Source organism: Gobius niger (genome assembly GCF_951799975.1).
Source record: "Gobius niger genome assembly, chromosome: 8".
NCBI classification, from domain to species: Eukaryota; Metazoa; Chordata; class Actinopteri; order Gobiiformes; family Gobiidae; genus Gobius; species Gobius niger.
The window spans coordinates 13,903,851-13,922,600 of NC_136859.1; the positions used below are offsets into that span (position 1 = coordinate 13,903,851).

The following is an 18,750-nucleotide window of genomic DNA, read 5'->3' on the forward strand; positions in this document are numbered from 1 at the left end:
GAAAAAAGTGGTGCATAGCTTCCCTCTCGCTCGCTGACTGTCTCCTCGCAGCGTGCGCGCCGATGCAGCCCATGTTTTGATTAGTGGATGCGGAGAGGAGGGGTCGTGGGAATGAGGCTGCTCCAGGCCAGTCCCACGGTGAGCGTTATTTCAGAGCCTCTTCTCCCAAACTGCTCACATATTTCAGCTGAAGTAGATCGGAGAAAGTTACAGTAGTGGTTTTATACAACTAAAGACATAGGGCTGGGACAAAATATCGCAATACTTTTAATACTTTGAGGCATTTTTTATCATGCACTTCGTTAACGGCACTTTGTTTGCCTACATTTTGATTTCAATGGTTTATAAACTTTGGACACATTTGCTCTTTACACATTTTAAGGAAAACATATCACTCATCATAATTACTTACTGTATCGCAATACGGATCGGATCGGCCCCTGAGTATCGTGATAAGTATCGTGTTATGAGGGAAAGACAATACAGACGGCATCTCGTCATAGAAGGGGGCGTGGCTTCGCTGAGGGGGAAAAATAGAATCTTTAGAGAAACACAATTTTTCCCTCTTTTTAGCCATTTTCTGGTGGAATATGAACTTATTTATCACACAAATAAAGTCAAGTGTAAATCGGGCCCATATGGATATTTTCTCACAGCAGATTGTTCTGTAGAAGTGAAAAAACGGCAGTTGTAGCTCACGCTAGCCAACCGTTAGCATTAGCCCGATGCTAACATGTAGCATCATGTTAGCATTCTCCGTTATTTATGTATTTATGGGCTGTTGAACCACTTTGCTCCTCCCCATGTCTCTGTTCCTTTATTTAGTAGAAACTATATTCATAATTCAGCATTTGTTAAAGTAGTTTTTGAATAATTAGAGAAAGTTTAGATTTTTCTCCAAATTGTTTTCCCCCTTAACTGTTTTTAAACATGACCATATATGGGTGATTCCAGAGTTGCCGTCTGTATCTATGGCGTATTTCTTTGCAATTTTTTGGTGCAAAAAGGTGGGGAACCAGTGCCCACAAGAGGAAACGCTTATCTGATCCGAGCACATTTCCTACAGTTCGGCTTTACCCAAATCTGAAAGCTTCTTGACTGGAGAGCTACAGTGTAACGCCTCATTTGAAAGCTAAGGCCTACAAAACTGATCCTAAGTTTTTGTTGCGCTGTCGCTGCGTTTTTGTCACATTTTTTGTTGCTTTTTCAGCTTTTATTGTTTGCTGCTTTTTTGTTGAGTTTCAGTCAAGTGTTTGCCACCTTTTTGTTGCTCTTTAGTAACTTTTTTGTTGTATTATTGTTGCTTTGCGGGCACGTTTTTGTTGCTTTTTTGATGTTTCTTTTTGTCGCTCTCTTGTGGCTTTTGTTGCTTTTTCATTGCTGGTTTGTCACAGTTTTGCTGCGTTTTTATTGCTTTTTTCAAGACGCTTTTTGATTTGGGTAAAGCCAAACTGGCAAAAAAGGTGCTCGTTTCAGGCAAGAGATTAAAGCTGCATTGTGCAACTTTTTATGAGGAAAAAAAAAGTTGATATTCGTGTGTATTTGACCTTGTAGTGACCCAGCAGCTGTATGAGTGGTCAGCATGACACCTTTACTCTCGATCACAGTGGTCTCTACAACGCTCCAGGATAAATTGTTTTATGGGTTTTCTGGTGAGAGGCGCCATCAGCAGAGAAAAGCTTCCAAACAATTGATCCTGGAGCATCCATTAGACCACTGTGATCGAGAGTAAAGGTGCCATGCTGACCACTCAAACAGCCGCTGGGTCACTAAGGTCAAATACACACTAATATCAACTTTCTTTTTCCTCATAAAAAGTTGCATAAAACACCTTTACAGGAACAGGCCGCCGTTTTTCCATACTGAGATATGTTCTTACCTGAGCTTAGATGAGTTGATACGTACCTGCGTGGTCTTTGCCCGTGGAAGAGCGTGGTACCTTTCAACTTGACCCTCTTTTTTGAAGCTATAGGAATACATTGGGAGAGGCCAAATGCTAACAACATCTTTAGTCATTGTGTGGGACTGAGGGCACACACAAAGACCAGACAGGTACGTATCAACTCGTCTAAGCACAGGTAAGAATATATCTCAGTATGGAAAAACGGCGGCCTGTTCCTTTAATCAAGTTTTTCCCAAAATTGTTCAAGTACCCCGGGATGTGTCTCCTGTGGGTTAAGAGATTAAAGTCATAACATTTTGTACTGTCTTATTATTTCCAACACTCTGCTTTAAGATTAAACTCTTTCAAAGGCAATGCTGATAGTTATACTGCAATGAAGCCCAAGGATTATAGATTAGAACAAAAAAAGTTAAGGCCTATTACTGTTTTTGAGTAAAGCTCCAATGACACAAATCAATTGGAAAACGACTTGTAGTGTGCATGTTATTTATTTCACTCATTCACACCCAAGCCAGAAACATCAAACCGGTACCTCTTAAATACATAAATAAATGCTGTTGGCTTTTAAACAGTTGCTGATGTAAAGTATACATTCCCATTTGCTGAAAACAAAATGACATCAATATTTTGTTTAATTTTCTAAAATCTTTGCAGAAACCGAGGATACATTTTCAAAACAATTCAGCGTCCTGCCCCCGAATATTGCATATCCAAGCAGGAATACTTTCAGTCTCAGAATCAACACAAAGTTCTCTTGCCATACCCGATTTACACAGATTCAAATATTCTCAAACCATCAAACAGAAAACACACAAATCAAGAGTTCGTTTTACATTCAAATTCATGTGCCTTTTCAAAACATGTATAACACATATGAAGGGTTTCTCCACCCGCAACCTTTGACCCGCCCTTGAGATAAGTGTCCTTTGTCAAAATGGGCTGGTGTAAAACTGCCATCTTGGAAACATTTAGTTACATAAAGTTACAAAATCACATCACGCACGCGCACACACACTTTCCGCAGACCACTCACATGTGAAATAAGTACAACAACTAAAAACTTCCTGTATTGAGAGAAACAAATGCATTCCCTGGCCAAAAACGTCACCAAACGGATTGAGTCAATAGAAAAGCGCCTCCCAATGGAAAAGTACATGTTCAGCAATGGGGCTCAAAGAAAGATCAGCAAACTGTATTTCATCCCTAATTATACAGGAATAAACAAAGATGTCTGCCACAATTTATTGGGCTCATATTAGGAAAAAGATCGGAGGTGTACAAACCCTCCCCCTTGTGAACTACTTCTGCAAATTAAAGCAGCTTCTTTTGCTTTTAGGATATTCCCTGGGCTTAGTACACCATGGGCAAAAACATATTTCAGCATGAGTTTTTTGGACAAAGCAGGAATCAAGTTTGTGGAGAGGGATGACAATCTAAATGTTTTTGGTTGAAGACCCCAGGCCTAAACACTACAGTATATATATCCATGCGGTAACTTTTTTGGTCAGGCAATGCATCTCCTGCTTTCCCACTGGTCGTATTGTCACATTATTGTCACCTCCTCCCGATTGTATTTTGCAGCTTTTAAAAAACACGTTGCCACGTAAAAGCAACTTCAGGCGCTTGATACATTTTGCTCTTAGCTCAGGCGCCAAAAACACAAGTCAATTACTAAACTGTACAATGTTCAGAAATCTTAAAAGGTGCATATAGGAGTATGATTACGTAAACACACACAATGCAGGTATTCTTCTGTCGTGTAAACTCCCTCAGGTTAGCCGGCGCCGTCCATCATGGAGAAGAGGAGAGGGACGGGGGGGTAATGGCTTCCACTTGTAGCGCTCAACGCGTCGCTGAGAGCTCAAGAACTAAACAAGTCTCTTTTTATTAGAAGTCTCGTTAAGAGTCTTTGTTTTATTCCTCGTCTGCGTTCTTCAGCATCAGGATGGAGTTGTAGATCTTAAGGGCAGGACCCAGTTTGATTGAGAGGATCTTGACAATGTCTGTTTGGGTAAGCAGCAAAAAGGCCTCTCCATCTATTTGCTGTTGAAGATAAAATGCCCATGTTAAATTACCATTAACACGACGTCATCTTCCACAGATGAGAATTATAGGTATGTAACAGATAATGTATGAAAGGTCCACTGTTATTCTTTAATCCGGCTTAGTATTGATACTTAACCTCTTAATCCCCACTTTAATTGAGCGCATTTTCTCCATTTCCACTTACCCCAAATCTAAAGAGTATCTTGATAAAAGAGTCAAAACGCAACACAAAAGGTGACAAAAACATGATAAAAAATAGGAAGGAATACTCTTAGATGTGCTTTGTAGGCCTTAGCTTTCAAATGAGGCCTTACACTGGCCTATAGTTAAGTTAGTTAAGTCTATAAGCTCCAGTCGAGAAGCTTTTAGATTTTGGTAAAGCAGAACTGGAGAAAATGTTCTTGGTTCAGGTGGGGGTTAAGAGGTTAATATTAAAATCCTTTAATAATGTTAATGTATGGGAAACAAAAGTAGTTCAAAAACAACAACACACAATCTCTCCATGACCTGTACCCCTCCAGGACGTGTGCAGGTCGGATCGCAGCTGACCCTCTCACCCTGAACACAAACTGTTTGACTCTCTCCCCTCAGGCAGGAAGCTACAGTCCATCCATACCCGAACATCCCGCCAGATGAACAGGCTTTTCCCCTTTGTCTCAGACTCATCAACACTAAGTAACTCTATTGGACTTATGAACTGTTACATGCCACTTGCACTGTTATATTTGCACTACGTGATTATTCACAGATCTGTTGGCTTTTGTACATTTGTAAATCCACCAGTCATGGCCCGGTTTGTCGGGACATGTACTGTTGTGCTCAAAGGTTTACATACACTGGCAGAATTTTAGATTATTTTGACTATTTTTCAAAGAATATGAAGGATGACACTCATAGTTAGTGGTTGTGTGAAGCCATTTATGGTGAAACAACTGAGTTTGCTCTTTTTAAATCATAATGAAAAAAGAAAGTACCAAAATGACCCTGATCAAACGTTTAACATCAGTGACAGCTCGGAGTCTTTTGTGGCAGTTGTGGATGAGGTTCTTCTTGGCAAAAAGCCTCCAGTTCCTGTAAATTCCTGGGCTGTTTTGCATGAACTGCACGTTTGAGATCACAGTGGTTCAATGATACTGAGGTCAGGAGACTGAGATGGAAACTAACGGGACCTTCACTTTATTCTGATGGAGCCACTGGCATCAGCGAAACGTGGTATGATGCACTTTTTTGTTGGTACCAAAGCCAGTGACGGCCTGTGGTGAAATTCTGCCAGGGTATGTAAACCTTTGAGCACAACTATATGTATATGTTTATTCAGTTAAACAAATTTGACTATATCTTGTTTATTTTCATCCTATTTTATTTTTGCACACCTTTTTTTATTTAAATTTGATTGATTTAAATGGTATTACTAATTGATGTTGCATAATCCTACTTTGTACCTTCACCGATTAAGCCGAAATTACAAGAGTCCTGAAATTATCGTAGATCGGTGAAGCCGTCTGGACCACCTAATGACATCAGCAGGTGAGGGCTGAATGTTTTGAGCTCTTGGTAAATAAAGATGCTGAATCTGCAGGATCCCATGCATGAATGGGATGCAAAACATCTCCAGATAAGAACCATAGGAAACATTATAACATGGTATAAAGCTAAATTTAAGCTCCAAAATCCACACAACTTGTAGGAAGAAAACAAAGCAGTTCCAAAATGGGGCTCACCTCCGTTTTAAATGTAGCAGCATGTTCTTTACATCCAGGAAGTCCCTTGACAAAACCGGCCACCTAAAAATACAAATGCAGTATTAACAAAAGGTAATAGGCTCAATCACCGCACACTGAAGTATAACAAGGGATTATGTGACTGATATCTGACCTCCTCTGCGTTCCAAGCGGCCACTCTCTTGGCGGTGAGCCCCAGGACTTCAGGAAGCAGCTGGCAGTGTTTGTCCCAACAAAGAGCCACGCGATGGGGGGGAGACGCGGAGATGCCAGGGGAAAACACCGACTCGTGGAGGGCCTGCTGGAAGGAAATTTCCTCTGGAGACGCTACAAAGAAAAAGACCTTTTGTTAAGGAGATCATTTTATGTTTTGTCAAATAAAACTAGGGCTGAACAATTTTGGTGAAATATTCAAATCCATGTTTTCTGGTATGTATTGTGAGATTTGTAATTTAACATTTGAGAGAAGACTTAAATAGCTGCTAAATCAACATTAGAACAATAGGGTTTGCATGTTTTATACAGAAGATAAGGTAAAAAGGCTTTGTTATTTGGTAAGGACATTTGATTTAATAACTGCAACCTTTGTGATTAGCTAATTGCAGCTCTCCGTGAAACTCCAACACACCTTTTACATCACCAATCTCCTCTTTGACATAGTGCATCTTCAGGTATTTCGGGGGTGGCGCACTCCTGAAAGAATGAACAACATATAAACGACTTTCCTGAGCGGTTGTGCCACTCTGAAACAGGTTTGTGTGACTGTACCGTTTTGGTCTGGCTGTGTTGTGGTTCGGCTCACTAGTGGCCCCTGCTGGCTCAGATTGGCTAATGCGTCCAGAGCGCTCCACTTCCATCACCGGTTTCCTAGCAACACAGAAAACCCACTCAGACCACATTCACCGCAATGAGAGGGGCTCAGGGGACAGGGGTGTGGGTGCATCTCCGATAGAGAACACAAAGTATGAAAACAATTTGACCGATTTTTGCCTTGTAAGAGAATATCTAAGTGTGTGACAGCGAAATAAATTAGGTTTGATAAAAGAACAAATTTGATAGTACATAAGAAGATGACGTGTGTGAAACCTTTTTGTGACCGGTCTTGCCTGATGTAACAGAGCATAAACAAATGATATAATACAGTGGGTTCAAGAAGTCTTCATACCCCTGTGTTTTAATAATTATGTTAGAAGTTTGTTACCGAAACACTCCTGTACCCCTTTCTCTTTCATGGGCGATACTTTGATATTTCTATTTACATATAAAAGAACGCAATGCACTTGTTGTTATGCAGCAAGTCACCTGTTGGGTTCCTCAGCTCCTTCCAGAGGCTCGGAGGAGGCCTGTGTGTTTGGGGCGTCTGGGCGTCGGCCACGGGGCAAGGGTCCGCTCAGAGTGACGGGACGCTCTCCACTGAGGCGGTCTGGCAGCAGACTGTCCTTGTTCAGGTTCATCTCTGAGTAAGGGCAGCTCACCTGACTGAGAGGCACAAATGAAAACATTTACAAAACATCGTTCCAGATTATCACGTCAGCCTCAGGATAAGCTAAGATAATATCATTAAAAAGATACAATTATGAAGCATTTATCACAAGGATGACTGCCATATTAAACACAGAGGAGGAAATATTGAATCCTAAATCAATGGAAAAGTGATACAGGAAGTATAATGGAGTGAAATACTAACGTGTAGTGTGTCCCGTAGCGAGGTCCTCTGATGTGACCAACTCCATTGCATCCAGGCGTTGGACATCCTTGTCCTGGAGGAATAATCACCTCACAAGGGGCTGAAACAGTTCAAGGCACAGGACAGTCAAAACATTATTTAATGCATATTGTCATACTACTACTAATAATAATGCATTAGTCTTATAGAGCACTTTTCCAGACGCTCAAAGTCGCTGTACAATTTCATGCATTATTACCCTACAAATCAATTCCTTCCGGAACTGATAAAGTCATTTTATTGATGCTGATTTAAAATTTCTTTGTCAACTAAACCGTGACTAGCAGAATGTAGCGTGTGTAAGCACCATTGGGATATTCCAGGGAATGTCCAGTTTTCTGACACCACCCGACAGGATGAATATCTGGGCAGTCGGTCTCCACCCAATAGTCATACTCTGAACTCCAGCCATCGAAGTGAATCTGACAAAAGACAATAGAGTACATGTGAAACACCACATACAGAAGAAAAAGGTCTTTTCTCTGAATAATATGCATACTCTCTGTTCAGTCAAATGATAAATTCCAGCACAGAAGTCTTTGTTGCATTACCTTGAGTCTGTGTTCTTCTGTGTCTGCTATAGTAGCCACACGGATCAGCATTGGATTTCTTTTATCTACAGCCTCTAATTTCATACCAAACTGGAATCCATGAGGAGGCCGCTGGAAAAGTTAGCGATGTTAATAACACTGCTACTTTGTAAGGGGAAGGACTTCATCAGACTTTCTTACGGGCTTGAAGGCGCGGGCAGGGGCGGCTTGCGTTCCCGTCTCCTCCAGGTACTTCTCCCACGAGAAACTCTTTGGCTGCTTATACTCTGCATCAGAAATAATCTTCATTACATTCAACTGTCTTGCATGTAGAAAGTAAACCCACTTTTACACAGACAGAATTCATTCAGTCTCACCTGCTGGAGTGGTCAGGGGCAGCTCAACCTCTTCACAGAATCCAACAGGATGGATGTATGGACATGTGGCATCGCACCTTTAACATTTTTAATCAAACACTCAATTTGTATGCCTTTAAAGCGCTAACTAAAACAAATAAATACTCACCAGTAATCGTACGTATCATCCCAGTTGTCAAAATGAATAAGAAGTCGATTATCAACAACGGCAGCGATAGTAGCCACACAAACTAAAGGAGGGTTCTTCCTGTCCACGGCCTCCAGCTTCATCCCTGTCCTGAATCCAGACGGGGTCACAGACTACAGAAAACAAACACATGTTAATAATGAATTACAAGGCATGTGGTTAATATTAGGTCTGCTTACCGTGTTGAGGCTTTTAAAGAGGTGTTTGGGTGCCAGCTGACCTCTGCAGTTCTTTACATACATGCTCCAGTTAAACTCTCCCTCTTTACAACCTGAAACAAAAGCATAGATTAGATCATTTCTTCAAAGCAGGTGTCTCGGTGTTAACCTATATTGAAAAATAAATATATGAATGTACCTTTGGGCAGCAATAACTTGTGTCCATTCTTTTCACACCACCCAGCAGGTTTCATATCCCAAGAATCAGCATTGGCCCAAAAATCATAGCATTCGGGGTATCCATCAAAGTGAAGTCTCACTCTATAGCCTTGAATCTGCAAGTGGGTAATACAATATATAACAACACAAACAGTCAAGAAAATAAACTTAAAACAATAATGGACCACAAACCTCGGCGACTGTCAAAACACAAAACAGAGAGGGGTGACACGGATCCAGTCCCTCGAGCTTCATTCCCACTTTAAAGCTGTTTCTGCTTTGAGGAAATGACTGATGCTGCAAAACAAGATCACCACCAGAGAACTTTATTTAACACGAGCTACAAACCGCTTTTTTGTAGATTGTAGATGACAAAGGAAAGCAAATGTTCTGTCCATGGAGGTTTATGTCTAGATCCTACAAACCCTGTAGATAACATCGCTAAAGACATGTTCTGAAATGCATGCGGTGTCTGTATTACCTCTTTAAAAAGCTTGACAGGAGCAGCCACTGCCTTCTCTTCCTCCAGGTAAGCAGGCCAGCTCCACGCACGTTTCTTATTTGGTGGTGCATTTCCTGAAAATACAAAGAGTAAATGTCAATCATGTTTTTTGACTGTCATTTCATTGACTTATCATTATCATTCTTTATTCAGACTCTTGGTCCATAGCATAAAAAAGACATATACATACAAACACCCAAAGACAAGACTCACATAAAAAATACATACAAGATTATAAAAGACTAGTCAATATACCAAGTTTAGCCAGTTTTGGTCCCCTTTTGCCTTTGGCGGATTTTGATTTTTCCTACAAAAACAACAACCATTATAAATACTGGAAGCAAATAATATAAACAATAAATAAGCAAATGGATAGTTGAATTATTTGAACATATTAACCTCTGGCTCATCTTGATTTTCCTCATCTTCGTCACCAGAGTCCATGTAGATCTTTCTTTTCTTCCGGATTCGCTTTCCCAGACCTTCACCCCCGACTGCTTGGGTTTCTCGCGTGTCAGCAGGGGAGGACCTAGACCAAATCAACAACAACAGTTATACACCGTGTCATTAGGCTGATGTTTAACACTGATTGTAGAGACTTGCAGATAATGTATGTGGATGTAGTAAAGTGAGTGACATTACCTGCCACTGGAGGGCTGGGCACAGATAGAGCTGCAGTATTTGGCCTGAACGAGGGCGTCTTTGGCGACGTTTCCCCCGCACGCCGCGCACCTCATCAGCTCCACGTTTGAGCTCATGTCTGCCGTCGGACCCACTTCGACGCTCGGGCCGACCTCCACGCTCAGGCTCTCCAGACTGGGGGCCTCCTCTAAAGACAGAAGCACGGGACCAGGGGCTGAAGAGACAAGACACAACAGAGCAATGATTAAAAAAGTGAGTATGAATGCTGATGCTCTAGGATTTATTGGTGTTGCTGCAAACTCTACTTTGCAACTAAAACATGCAACTAAACCCATGCACTTCGAGAATTGAAAAGTGTCTTTAAGCTTCACTACCTTGAGAAGATCCTGGCTGGTTGGGGACGGTGGGAGCTGTGGCCGGAGCTGTGGCTGATGTCGTCTGTGGCTGTCCCTCTGGAGGAGGAGTGGGACTATGAGACGTCGGTGCATTCAAGGTTCCACAGTTCTTTTCAGTCACCTGCCCTTTGCCCTCCAGATCGGTGACTATTTCCAATGTTCCAAACTCAGTCATTCGAAACTAAGAGAAATGTGGATAAAATAAAACAGACTGCAAGCAAAAACAAATCATAACAGCTTCATTTCTGACGAATAGCCTGAGCATCGCCTGATATATAATAATTTAGTAGATGTGAGGCAACTGAGTGACTAGATGATACAACACTATGCTGTATCATCTTGTATCACTGTATTTAATGACAAAATTGTGGGCTTAACAGTATTAGTCATAATAGACCCAGATCTATTGCAAACTCACTTCAAAATGTTTGCATCCTGAGTTTTAGTTTTATCACAATATACTTCAATGGTCTCAATTCGCACTCCTTTGAAACTTAAATGCGTCGCAGAATGAAGGTCCGGGGTTTGATCCCGGATGATGATGGCGCAGATTGGCAGCCTTGCTTCCGTCAGTTTGCCCCAGGGCAGATGTGGTTGCTAAGGTAGCACATCACCACTGAGTATGGAGTTAATTATCCCAAGCACTTTGTGACCATGTCTGTGAAAGGCGACTACAATTAAAGTCCTTTCCTATTATCACATTTGAAAAATAGTTGCTCTAAATGATTCACTAATAAATTGAAGTTTAGTTGATCACTTTGTTTAAATTTTTGCAGGATCCTCGAAGCAGGGGGAACTGAAAGTGTAAATGAAAGGGACAAAAAAGGTTGGAAAGCACTGGATTAAATAATACCTAATAACTAAGCTTCCGTCTATTTAACTGACCCTAATGTCGCTGCCGGGGAGAGTAGCAATGCCGTCCTTCCAGTCCAAAGCACCCATCATATCAAACTCTGTTCCCTGAGAAGGGCCATCACTCGGTGGAGTATCAGTCATTACCAACCTGCGAGGGGGAAAAAAATCAGTAAAAAAAACGCTCGGCTTCAAATCTATCATATCCATAAATGTCTTGACCTGGTGTATCTCTGTAATGTCTTGGCCTGACTACGAATCTACAACACAGTGTAATGTAAGGATTGTTCCACTCGTGTGAAAAAGTGGTGATAAAATGTCAAAAAGTGGAAATATATTGTAAAAAAAGTGATGATGGGCACTCACACAGGCGTGATATTAGACAAAGGTGAGAGCATTAGACTAGAAAACTAATTACATAAGCTTGGGGAACAAATTATACAATAATAATCAGATTGAATAACCTTATTTTTAGATTGTATTGTTTGTGCTTTTCTTAACGTTTCACATTTTGATAAAATCATGAGTCTATTTGTCTTCAAAACACATGAGTGACCATTCTTCTCCCGACAGGGCCATCTCGCACTAAATAAACAGACCGTACTGTACAATGGACAGGCTGCACTTGTACACTGTGCACTGTGCGACATGTCCACTAGATGGCGCATGTGCATCGCATGGAGGGCTACACCGTGCACTTGGATATCAGGCAAACAGTGCAACATTTTATTGTTTTCATGAAAAAAATAATCGTTACATGTTTATTTAAATCGTCTCAATGGTGAAAGGCGATGACAAGGCCTTTATTAAACACCACAAATTGTGAGACAACTTACTGTTAGGCACACAATTTTATCTTTTCCTTGTTTTAACAGTATCTCTAAAAAGCGCCGCTTTGCCAGCTTAAAAACCGTCCGGAGTATAAATCTCGCAACGTATTTACAACAAACACTAACTTATGTGGAGGGCTGGTAAACTTAATGCGGGTTTGATTATATTAATTTGATGATATAACGTTTTAATGTGTATACTCATTCAGGACTAAACAAAGATCATATTTACTGTGTCATGGCCATAATAACAACATGGAAAGTTATCAACACCCCCACCATAGGTGTCCTCATGAAGTTTGGTCTTATACTGAATACCATGATTTTATTCTAGCAGTAAATGAAGTGTATGTAAGAGCGCCCATGATTAGCATTCGTCTTGTACAAAATGGCGGAGCATATAAGAGGCCACCAACACGTTTAAACTATAGAAATTACTCATGTTACGCATTTAAACACATTCAAAAATACGGGCGTGGGTCCTGCAGAGTCCCATTGTTGCAATGCAATTTTGTAACTAAGTGTTTTCTCTCATTCCTGGGATTTTCTTTACTTTCCCCTTGTCACGGAATGTCAGCCCAGGTTTAGCTAGCGCAGTGGTGAAGCTAGCAGCAGCTAGCCTCCTCCGTAGAAAAGCACGGAGGACTGGGCTAGCCGTAGCATAGTGACTGACTGATGCAGCCAGCTAAGGACAATCTGTAATAAATAAGTTTCATCTTCTATATTAACATGAAACGCTTTTGCAAAAATAGTTGACACAACACACACTAACTTGCAATACCATTGCATCATTGCAGTACGTTTACACGCTGTTGCTAGATTTATTTTCTTCATTAGAAACTTGAAAAAACGATTTATTCTTGCCGTTTTAAATCAAAGTATATTTTGGTAAATCTAAAACTTAAGCAGGACATGTAAGATATACTTTAAATTTGCTTACATTTAGCTCAACTAAAAAGAAATAGCTGGGTAATTCTTTAAAATAGTGCAACTCACCTCGTTTCTGTTTTAACTCTTATTTAGAGCTGGATGGAAGGATGCGCATGCGCGCAAGACGCGCTGCTGACAAGTTTGGGTCTAGGAAAAGTTGAGTTTCCGCGGTCAATAACAGACATGTGTCTGCACAAGACCCTCGACATCGATGTTTGAGATATAATTGAGCCACCTCTGCCCCTGCCTTGTGCCACAAACAACTAGCACTCATTCAAAGAGCGAGCGAGTCACATGCGTATGAGGTGACTGGAGCGACCGCAGTGCTGTTGAGAAGCGGTAGTTCCTTTATGTGAAAATAACGTGTATGCAATGGAGTCACGCTCATCATAACCGTTTTATTTAAGTTCTTGGCAAAATAAGGGCGATTTCACACCTGTAAAGTTCAGCAGAGCGATACAGTAGCAATGCGTTAAAAACAGATTGACGCAAACAAATGCGCAGGAAAAAACAGGCACCAAATATGACTGACAAAACCGAGACTAAATCAAAGGGGTCGTTTTGGTTGAGAATGAGCTAAAACTGCGATAAAACCACAAAAGTCTCCAATTCCTGGAGCGCAGAGGTGAACGCACACAGAGCAGCAGAGTAAACAGCAGATCATATTTTATATCGGCTCGTCTTGTCAATTGTTTTGGAAAGACTCAGCATCTTTGTGTTATGGCGTTACGCCTTCAGCGACGCGAGGCAAACCGCAAGTTTCAGCTTATTTTTTCCCATTTAAACTATTTCAGATGTTGATATTTGCCTAACAATTGGTATGGCCGAGTCCCAATGCCAGGTCCTTCCTAAATAATCCCCAGCTAAACCCGTATACTGTATTTCCCCCGCATTGAAAGGCAGGTTGAGCTGCATAGCTGTGCGCTGCGTGGCAGTCGATCACACTGACCGAATCTCCACCGCACAATCCAAGGAACCATTTTAGCGTTTGATATTTGTTCAGTCCAGTTCGTCGGATAGCAAGGCAGCCCAAATACAATAGCTACAAGGTGAAATGAGTTCGGGGTTTGTTGAAGCGCAGTTCCCACTTCCATCGCTGGATGGCGGTAAAAGTCCATTGTTTGCGATGGATTAATACAGGCGAGCTGCGCTACAGGAATATGCCAATACATTGAAACTAAACGACAAATATGACATGGCATTCAAAGGAAAAACGGTCGACTCTAAGGTAAGACAAATGCTCAAGTAAATATCTATTGTTCATACTTTCATTACCCTTCCATAATCAGTGTGGCCAGATCGTGACCAAGTAGATGATGAGCCAGTGATGGTGAAATACTGACAGACTATAACCTCATGCATCTGATTTCATTCAGTGTAATGTGTAGTATTTTAATGTTCGCCCTCTTTTTTCCCACAGACCGTGTTTTTCAACCTGCTGCTGTGTCTGCTCATATTTTACAGCCTTTTTTACATGATTGGGAGCGTGTGCTTTGGTGCCTTCAGGTAGCGACACGCATGCGCAGAAGAGAGAGATAAAAATGTGACACTTTCTGATATATTTCCCCTCCTTTAGCTTATTACGTGACCAACATTCATTTGTATAAATTGTGTTCATTAATTGTTTGATTCCCCCTGTAGCCAACAACAAAATAATTAACAGCCTATTTCAATATTTCTTTTGTGGACATACATTTAAATAAGATGTTATAGCTATTTAGGGCTGCTCGATTATTGAAAAAATAATAATCACGATTATTTTTGTCATAATTGAAATCACGATTATTCAAACGATTATTTGTTGCCTTTAAAAAAAATCCAGCAAAAAAGTGACAAAAATCCTTAAAAAATATGACAAAAATCCAACAAAAAAAGACAAAAATCCAGCAAAAAAGTGTCAAAAATCCAGCAAAAAAGTGACAAAAATCCATCAGAAAAAGACAAAAATCCAGCAAAAAAGTGACAAAAATCCATCACAAAAATTACAAAAATCCAGCAGAAAAAGACAAAAATCCCCAAATTAAAAATTAGAAAAAAAAAAAAATTGAAAATTTTTAAAAAAAAAAAAAAATACAAAAAAAATTGAAAAAAAAAATGTTTGAAAAAAAAAATTATAATCGCTTTTTTGCGATTATGCTAATTTTGTAATCGTTTACTGTTGTAATCGAAATCGTAATCGAATTTCGATTAATTGAACAGCCCTATAGCTATTATACTATGAGAATACAAACATCACACGTGCTGTATTTACCCACTTCTTCAGGTTGAGTAAGTTTGATGGACTCATCCCATTTGACTTTAAGAGCGAGCCAGCCGAGTCAAATTCAGTTTATTTGGGTAAGCCGATTTGACTGGTTTAATGTTTATTCCTTCAAATGTAACTCATGGGGTTTCCTCTTTTTTTTTTTCAGTAAACCTCGTGTCTTTGGAGCTCACATATTTTTGCAGTGGTATTTTATTTGCGGCTGTTGTAAAGAGGCGAGTTTGGGACTATGCCCTTACAGTCACTCTCCTGCATGTGCTCATCACCAGCCTTGGTAAAAAAAAATATATATAATCCATGAAGATGCATTGAAAACAACCTGAACATATTGTAGTTTATCTCAGAGTTGATGTCTCTTTGCAGTGATGATGGAGTTCCCCATGGTGTGGCAGTGGTGGCTTGCTTTAGGTATGGCACACACATACAGTATATACAGGTTAAACTCGGAAAAATAGAATATCATAGTGCATTCACTCAACTTAAACTGTGAAACTAATATATGATCGACTCATTACATGCAAAGTGAGATATGTATAGCCTTTATTTGTTATAATTTTGATTATTATGGCTCAGCTTGTGAAAACCCCAATTAAAAATCTCATGCAATTAGAGTATTTTGAAAATGGACTGAAAGCCATAATCATCAAAATTATAACAAATCAAGGCTTGACATATGTCACTTTGCATGTAATGAGTCTATATCATGTATTAGTTTCACATTTTAAGTTGAATTACAAAAATGAAAGAACTTTTAAACAACTCCAGATACTAGGGGTCTTTAATCCTATGAAGTACTTAGTACAAAATTAAAACTCAGGGAGACACTTCTGCTTTGAGGGTATTTGAGAAACTATGGCACTTTGGCAAAGTACAGATTCAGGACATGAAGAGTGGCAAGAAATAATTACGTTTCCTGTTAAGACTTTCCTATATTCCCCCAAATATCTGCAGATTGTGGGCATACGTGTTCATTATAAAAATCTGATATTATTGTGTTGTTTTGCTAAGATGGTAAAACAATTTAACTGAGTGTATGTGTTGAAATCTTTTAAAGAACTGCTCAGAAAGGGCTGGAAGTTTTTCATCTTATAGTTTTTCAGGGCAAAGGATCTGGGAACTATTATGGAGGATTTGAGATGATATAATGGCAAGGCAAGGCAAGGCAACTTTATTTATACCGCGCATTTCGTACACAAGGCAACTCAATGCGCCTTACAAAAGAAAATATGCGAAATTACAATCAGGTTAAGTTAAGGCAAAGCACATATATAAAAACATCAAGACATGGGAAACACACAGTACACCTGGGCAGGCGCTGGAATTTTTTGTTGGGTAGGGGAGGGGCACCCGCGGTGGTTAATGAGAGTGGTTAGTGAGAGTGTTGCGGTGACTGTTTTGGCCTGTTCCCCAAATTCATCACACTGATCCAAAAGTGTTCCTGAAACTAAGTTAGATCAACAGGGTAATGCCTCATCTGAAAGCTAAGGCCTACAAAACTGATTCTAACCTTTTTTTGTCATGTTTTCGCCACATTTCAGTCACTTTTTTGTTGTATTATTGTTGCTGTTCCAGAACGTTCTTGTTACTCTTTTGTGTATTTTTTTGTCACATTTTTGTTGCGTTTTCATCCTTGTTTTTGTTGCCATATTGACACTTTTTTCCAGAAAGCTTTTAGATTTGGGTAAATCCAAACGGTGTAGAACTTAAAGGGACTATACCGAGTTTAAAAATTGTAAAATTATCTAATTTCCTCCCCCTAAATGTTCCAACAATGTCCTAATGTGTAGAATGAGCCCAGACCTGTTCACCACAACTGCCTCTAAAATCCTGCACTGTCACTCAAAAAGGTGTCACTTCGGGTCCGAATTGCCGTCATGCTTAAGATAAGATAAGATAAGATAAACCTTTAATGATCTCACAAAGGAGAAATTCACTTGTTACAGTCGGCGTTCAAGAAGATCACTCAGAGTTAATAAAGTGCAGCTGATGCAAAGGAATAGGCCACCGTTTTTACATACTGAGATATGTTCTTCCCTTAGCTTTGACGAGTTCTTTAGGACCTGTCTGGTCTTCCCCCGTGCCTTCAGTCACGTAAACACAGCGCAGACGGCGTTAGCATTTAGCCTCTCCCCCTCTCCACTATAGCTCCAAAACAGGTCAAGATAGAAGCTACCAAGCTCTTCCACGTTTTCCCTATTTAAATATGGTTACGTGAAGTGTTCCACTACAAAGTATAATTACACAAAATTAAACAATGTGGATTTTCTAAGCGGATAAAAGGGGGAACTATATTGTAAGGCGTAATAATACCAGGAGTAGTTCGAAATCCGTGCAGTAATCTTCACTTTACTGTGCAGATGCCAAATTACTCCTGGTATTATTACGCCTTACAATATAGAAAAATCCACATTGTTTAATTTTGTGTAATTATACTGTGTAGTGGAACACTTCAGGTAACCATGTTTAAATAGGGAAAACGTGGAAGAGCTTGGTAGCTTCTATCTTGACCTGTTTTGGAGCTATAGTGGAGAGAGGGAGAGGCTAAATGCTAACGCCGTCTGCGCTGTGTTCACGTGACTGAAGGCACGGGTGAAGATCAGACAGGTCCTAAAGAACTCGTCAAAGCTAAGGTAAGAACATATCTCAGTATGTAAAAACGGTGGCCTATTCCTTTAATATATAATCTGCAGTTACACGCATGACCTGAGGTGGCAGTAGTGAGTATAAAATGGCTAACTTGCATCTAGCCCCTTTAACTGGAACCTCAAGAAGCCTTAAAGGAACAGGCCACCGTTTTTCCATACTGATATGTGTTCTTACCAGAGCTTAGACGAGTTGATACGGGCCTGTCTGTTCTTTGTGCCTGTGGAAGAGAGTGGTCACTTCCAACTTCTACCCCGTTTGGAGCTGTAGGAATACATTGGAAGAAATGCTAACAACATCTTTGGTCTTTTTGCTTGATTGAGCGCACACACACAAAGTCAAGGTAAGAACATATCACAGTATGTAAAAACGGTGGCCGTTCCTTTAACCATGTCTAGAATGGGAATAAAAGAGAATTTAAGTATCTAATGTAAGTATCTTATGTATCTAAACAAGGGTAGGATTTTGTCTGAATCATGGACTGAACCAGGTCAAAACACTCCCAAGTACCAGTAGAAGAAGAAGCCTGTGTAGCACATTTTGAAAACCACAAAACCCTTTTCTAATTCATTTGCTTTGTCTCTTTAGGTTGTGGCTTGTTTTTGATGATCTGCAATGGTCAGCTTATCGCCTACTTCACATGTCAGAATGACCAAACCTACGCCTCGTTCAGCATGTATAAATAGATTCTTCAAATGTTCTTTAAAACTGGCACTTAATGTTTGTAATATTGTTTACAGCAGCATTAAAACGTGAAGTCTCAGCATTCTGGTCTGTGTTTTCGATGCTACACTGTTAAAACGGTATTGGTTAATTACTGCCATGC

At 40.2% G+C, this 18,750-nt stretch overlaps 2 protein-coding genes across 2 annotated transcripts; one reads left to right on the forward strand and one right to left on the reverse strand.

Annotated features, from left to right (window-relative positions):
- Window positions 1-2,416: 2,416 nt before the first annotated feature.
- Window positions 2,417-13,285, reverse strand: l3mbtl1b (L3MBTL histone methyl-lysine binding protein 1b). Its single transcript, XM_079561447.1, has 23 exons — window positions 13,085-13,285; window positions 11,292-11,409; window positions 10,386-10,587; window positions 10,012-10,225; window positions 9,769-9,898; window positions 9,625-9,676; window positions 9,349-9,443; window positions 9,060-9,164; window positions 8,848-8,983; window positions 8,670-8,761; window positions 8,452-8,603; window positions 8,304-8,380; window positions 8,128-8,213; window positions 7,948-8,058; window positions 7,704-7,818; window positions 7,358-7,457; window positions 6,973-7,149; window positions 6,439-6,537; window positions 6,299-6,363; window positions 5,825-5,997; window positions 5,671-5,733; window positions 3,374-3,946; window positions 2,417-3,336 (listed from the first exon to the last, which is right to left on the reverse strand). The coding sequence occupies exons 2-22, from the start codon at window positions 11,400-11,402 to the stop codon at window positions 3,818-3,820; spliced, it is 2,484 nt and encodes an 827-aa protein (XP_079417573.1). The 5' UTR covers window positions 11,403-11,409; window positions 13,085-13,285; the 3' UTR covers window positions 2,417-3,336; window positions 3,374-3,817.
- A 489-nt stretch (window positions 13,286-13,774) lies between these two features.
- Window positions 13,775-18,692, forward strand: LOC306966971 (putative transmembrane protein 244). The gene is made up of 6 exons (XM_079561830.1): window positions 13,775-14,246; window positions 14,439-14,524; window positions 15,282-15,355; window positions 15,430-15,555; window positions 15,645-15,689; window positions 18,513-18,692. The coding sequence occupies exons 1-6, from the start codon at window positions 14,214-14,216 to the stop codon at window positions 18,608-18,610; spliced, it is 462 nt and encodes a 153-aa protein (XP_079417956.1). The 5' UTR covers window positions 13,775-14,213; the 3' UTR covers window positions 18,611-18,692.
- Window positions 18,693-18,750: the final 58 nt, after the last annotated feature.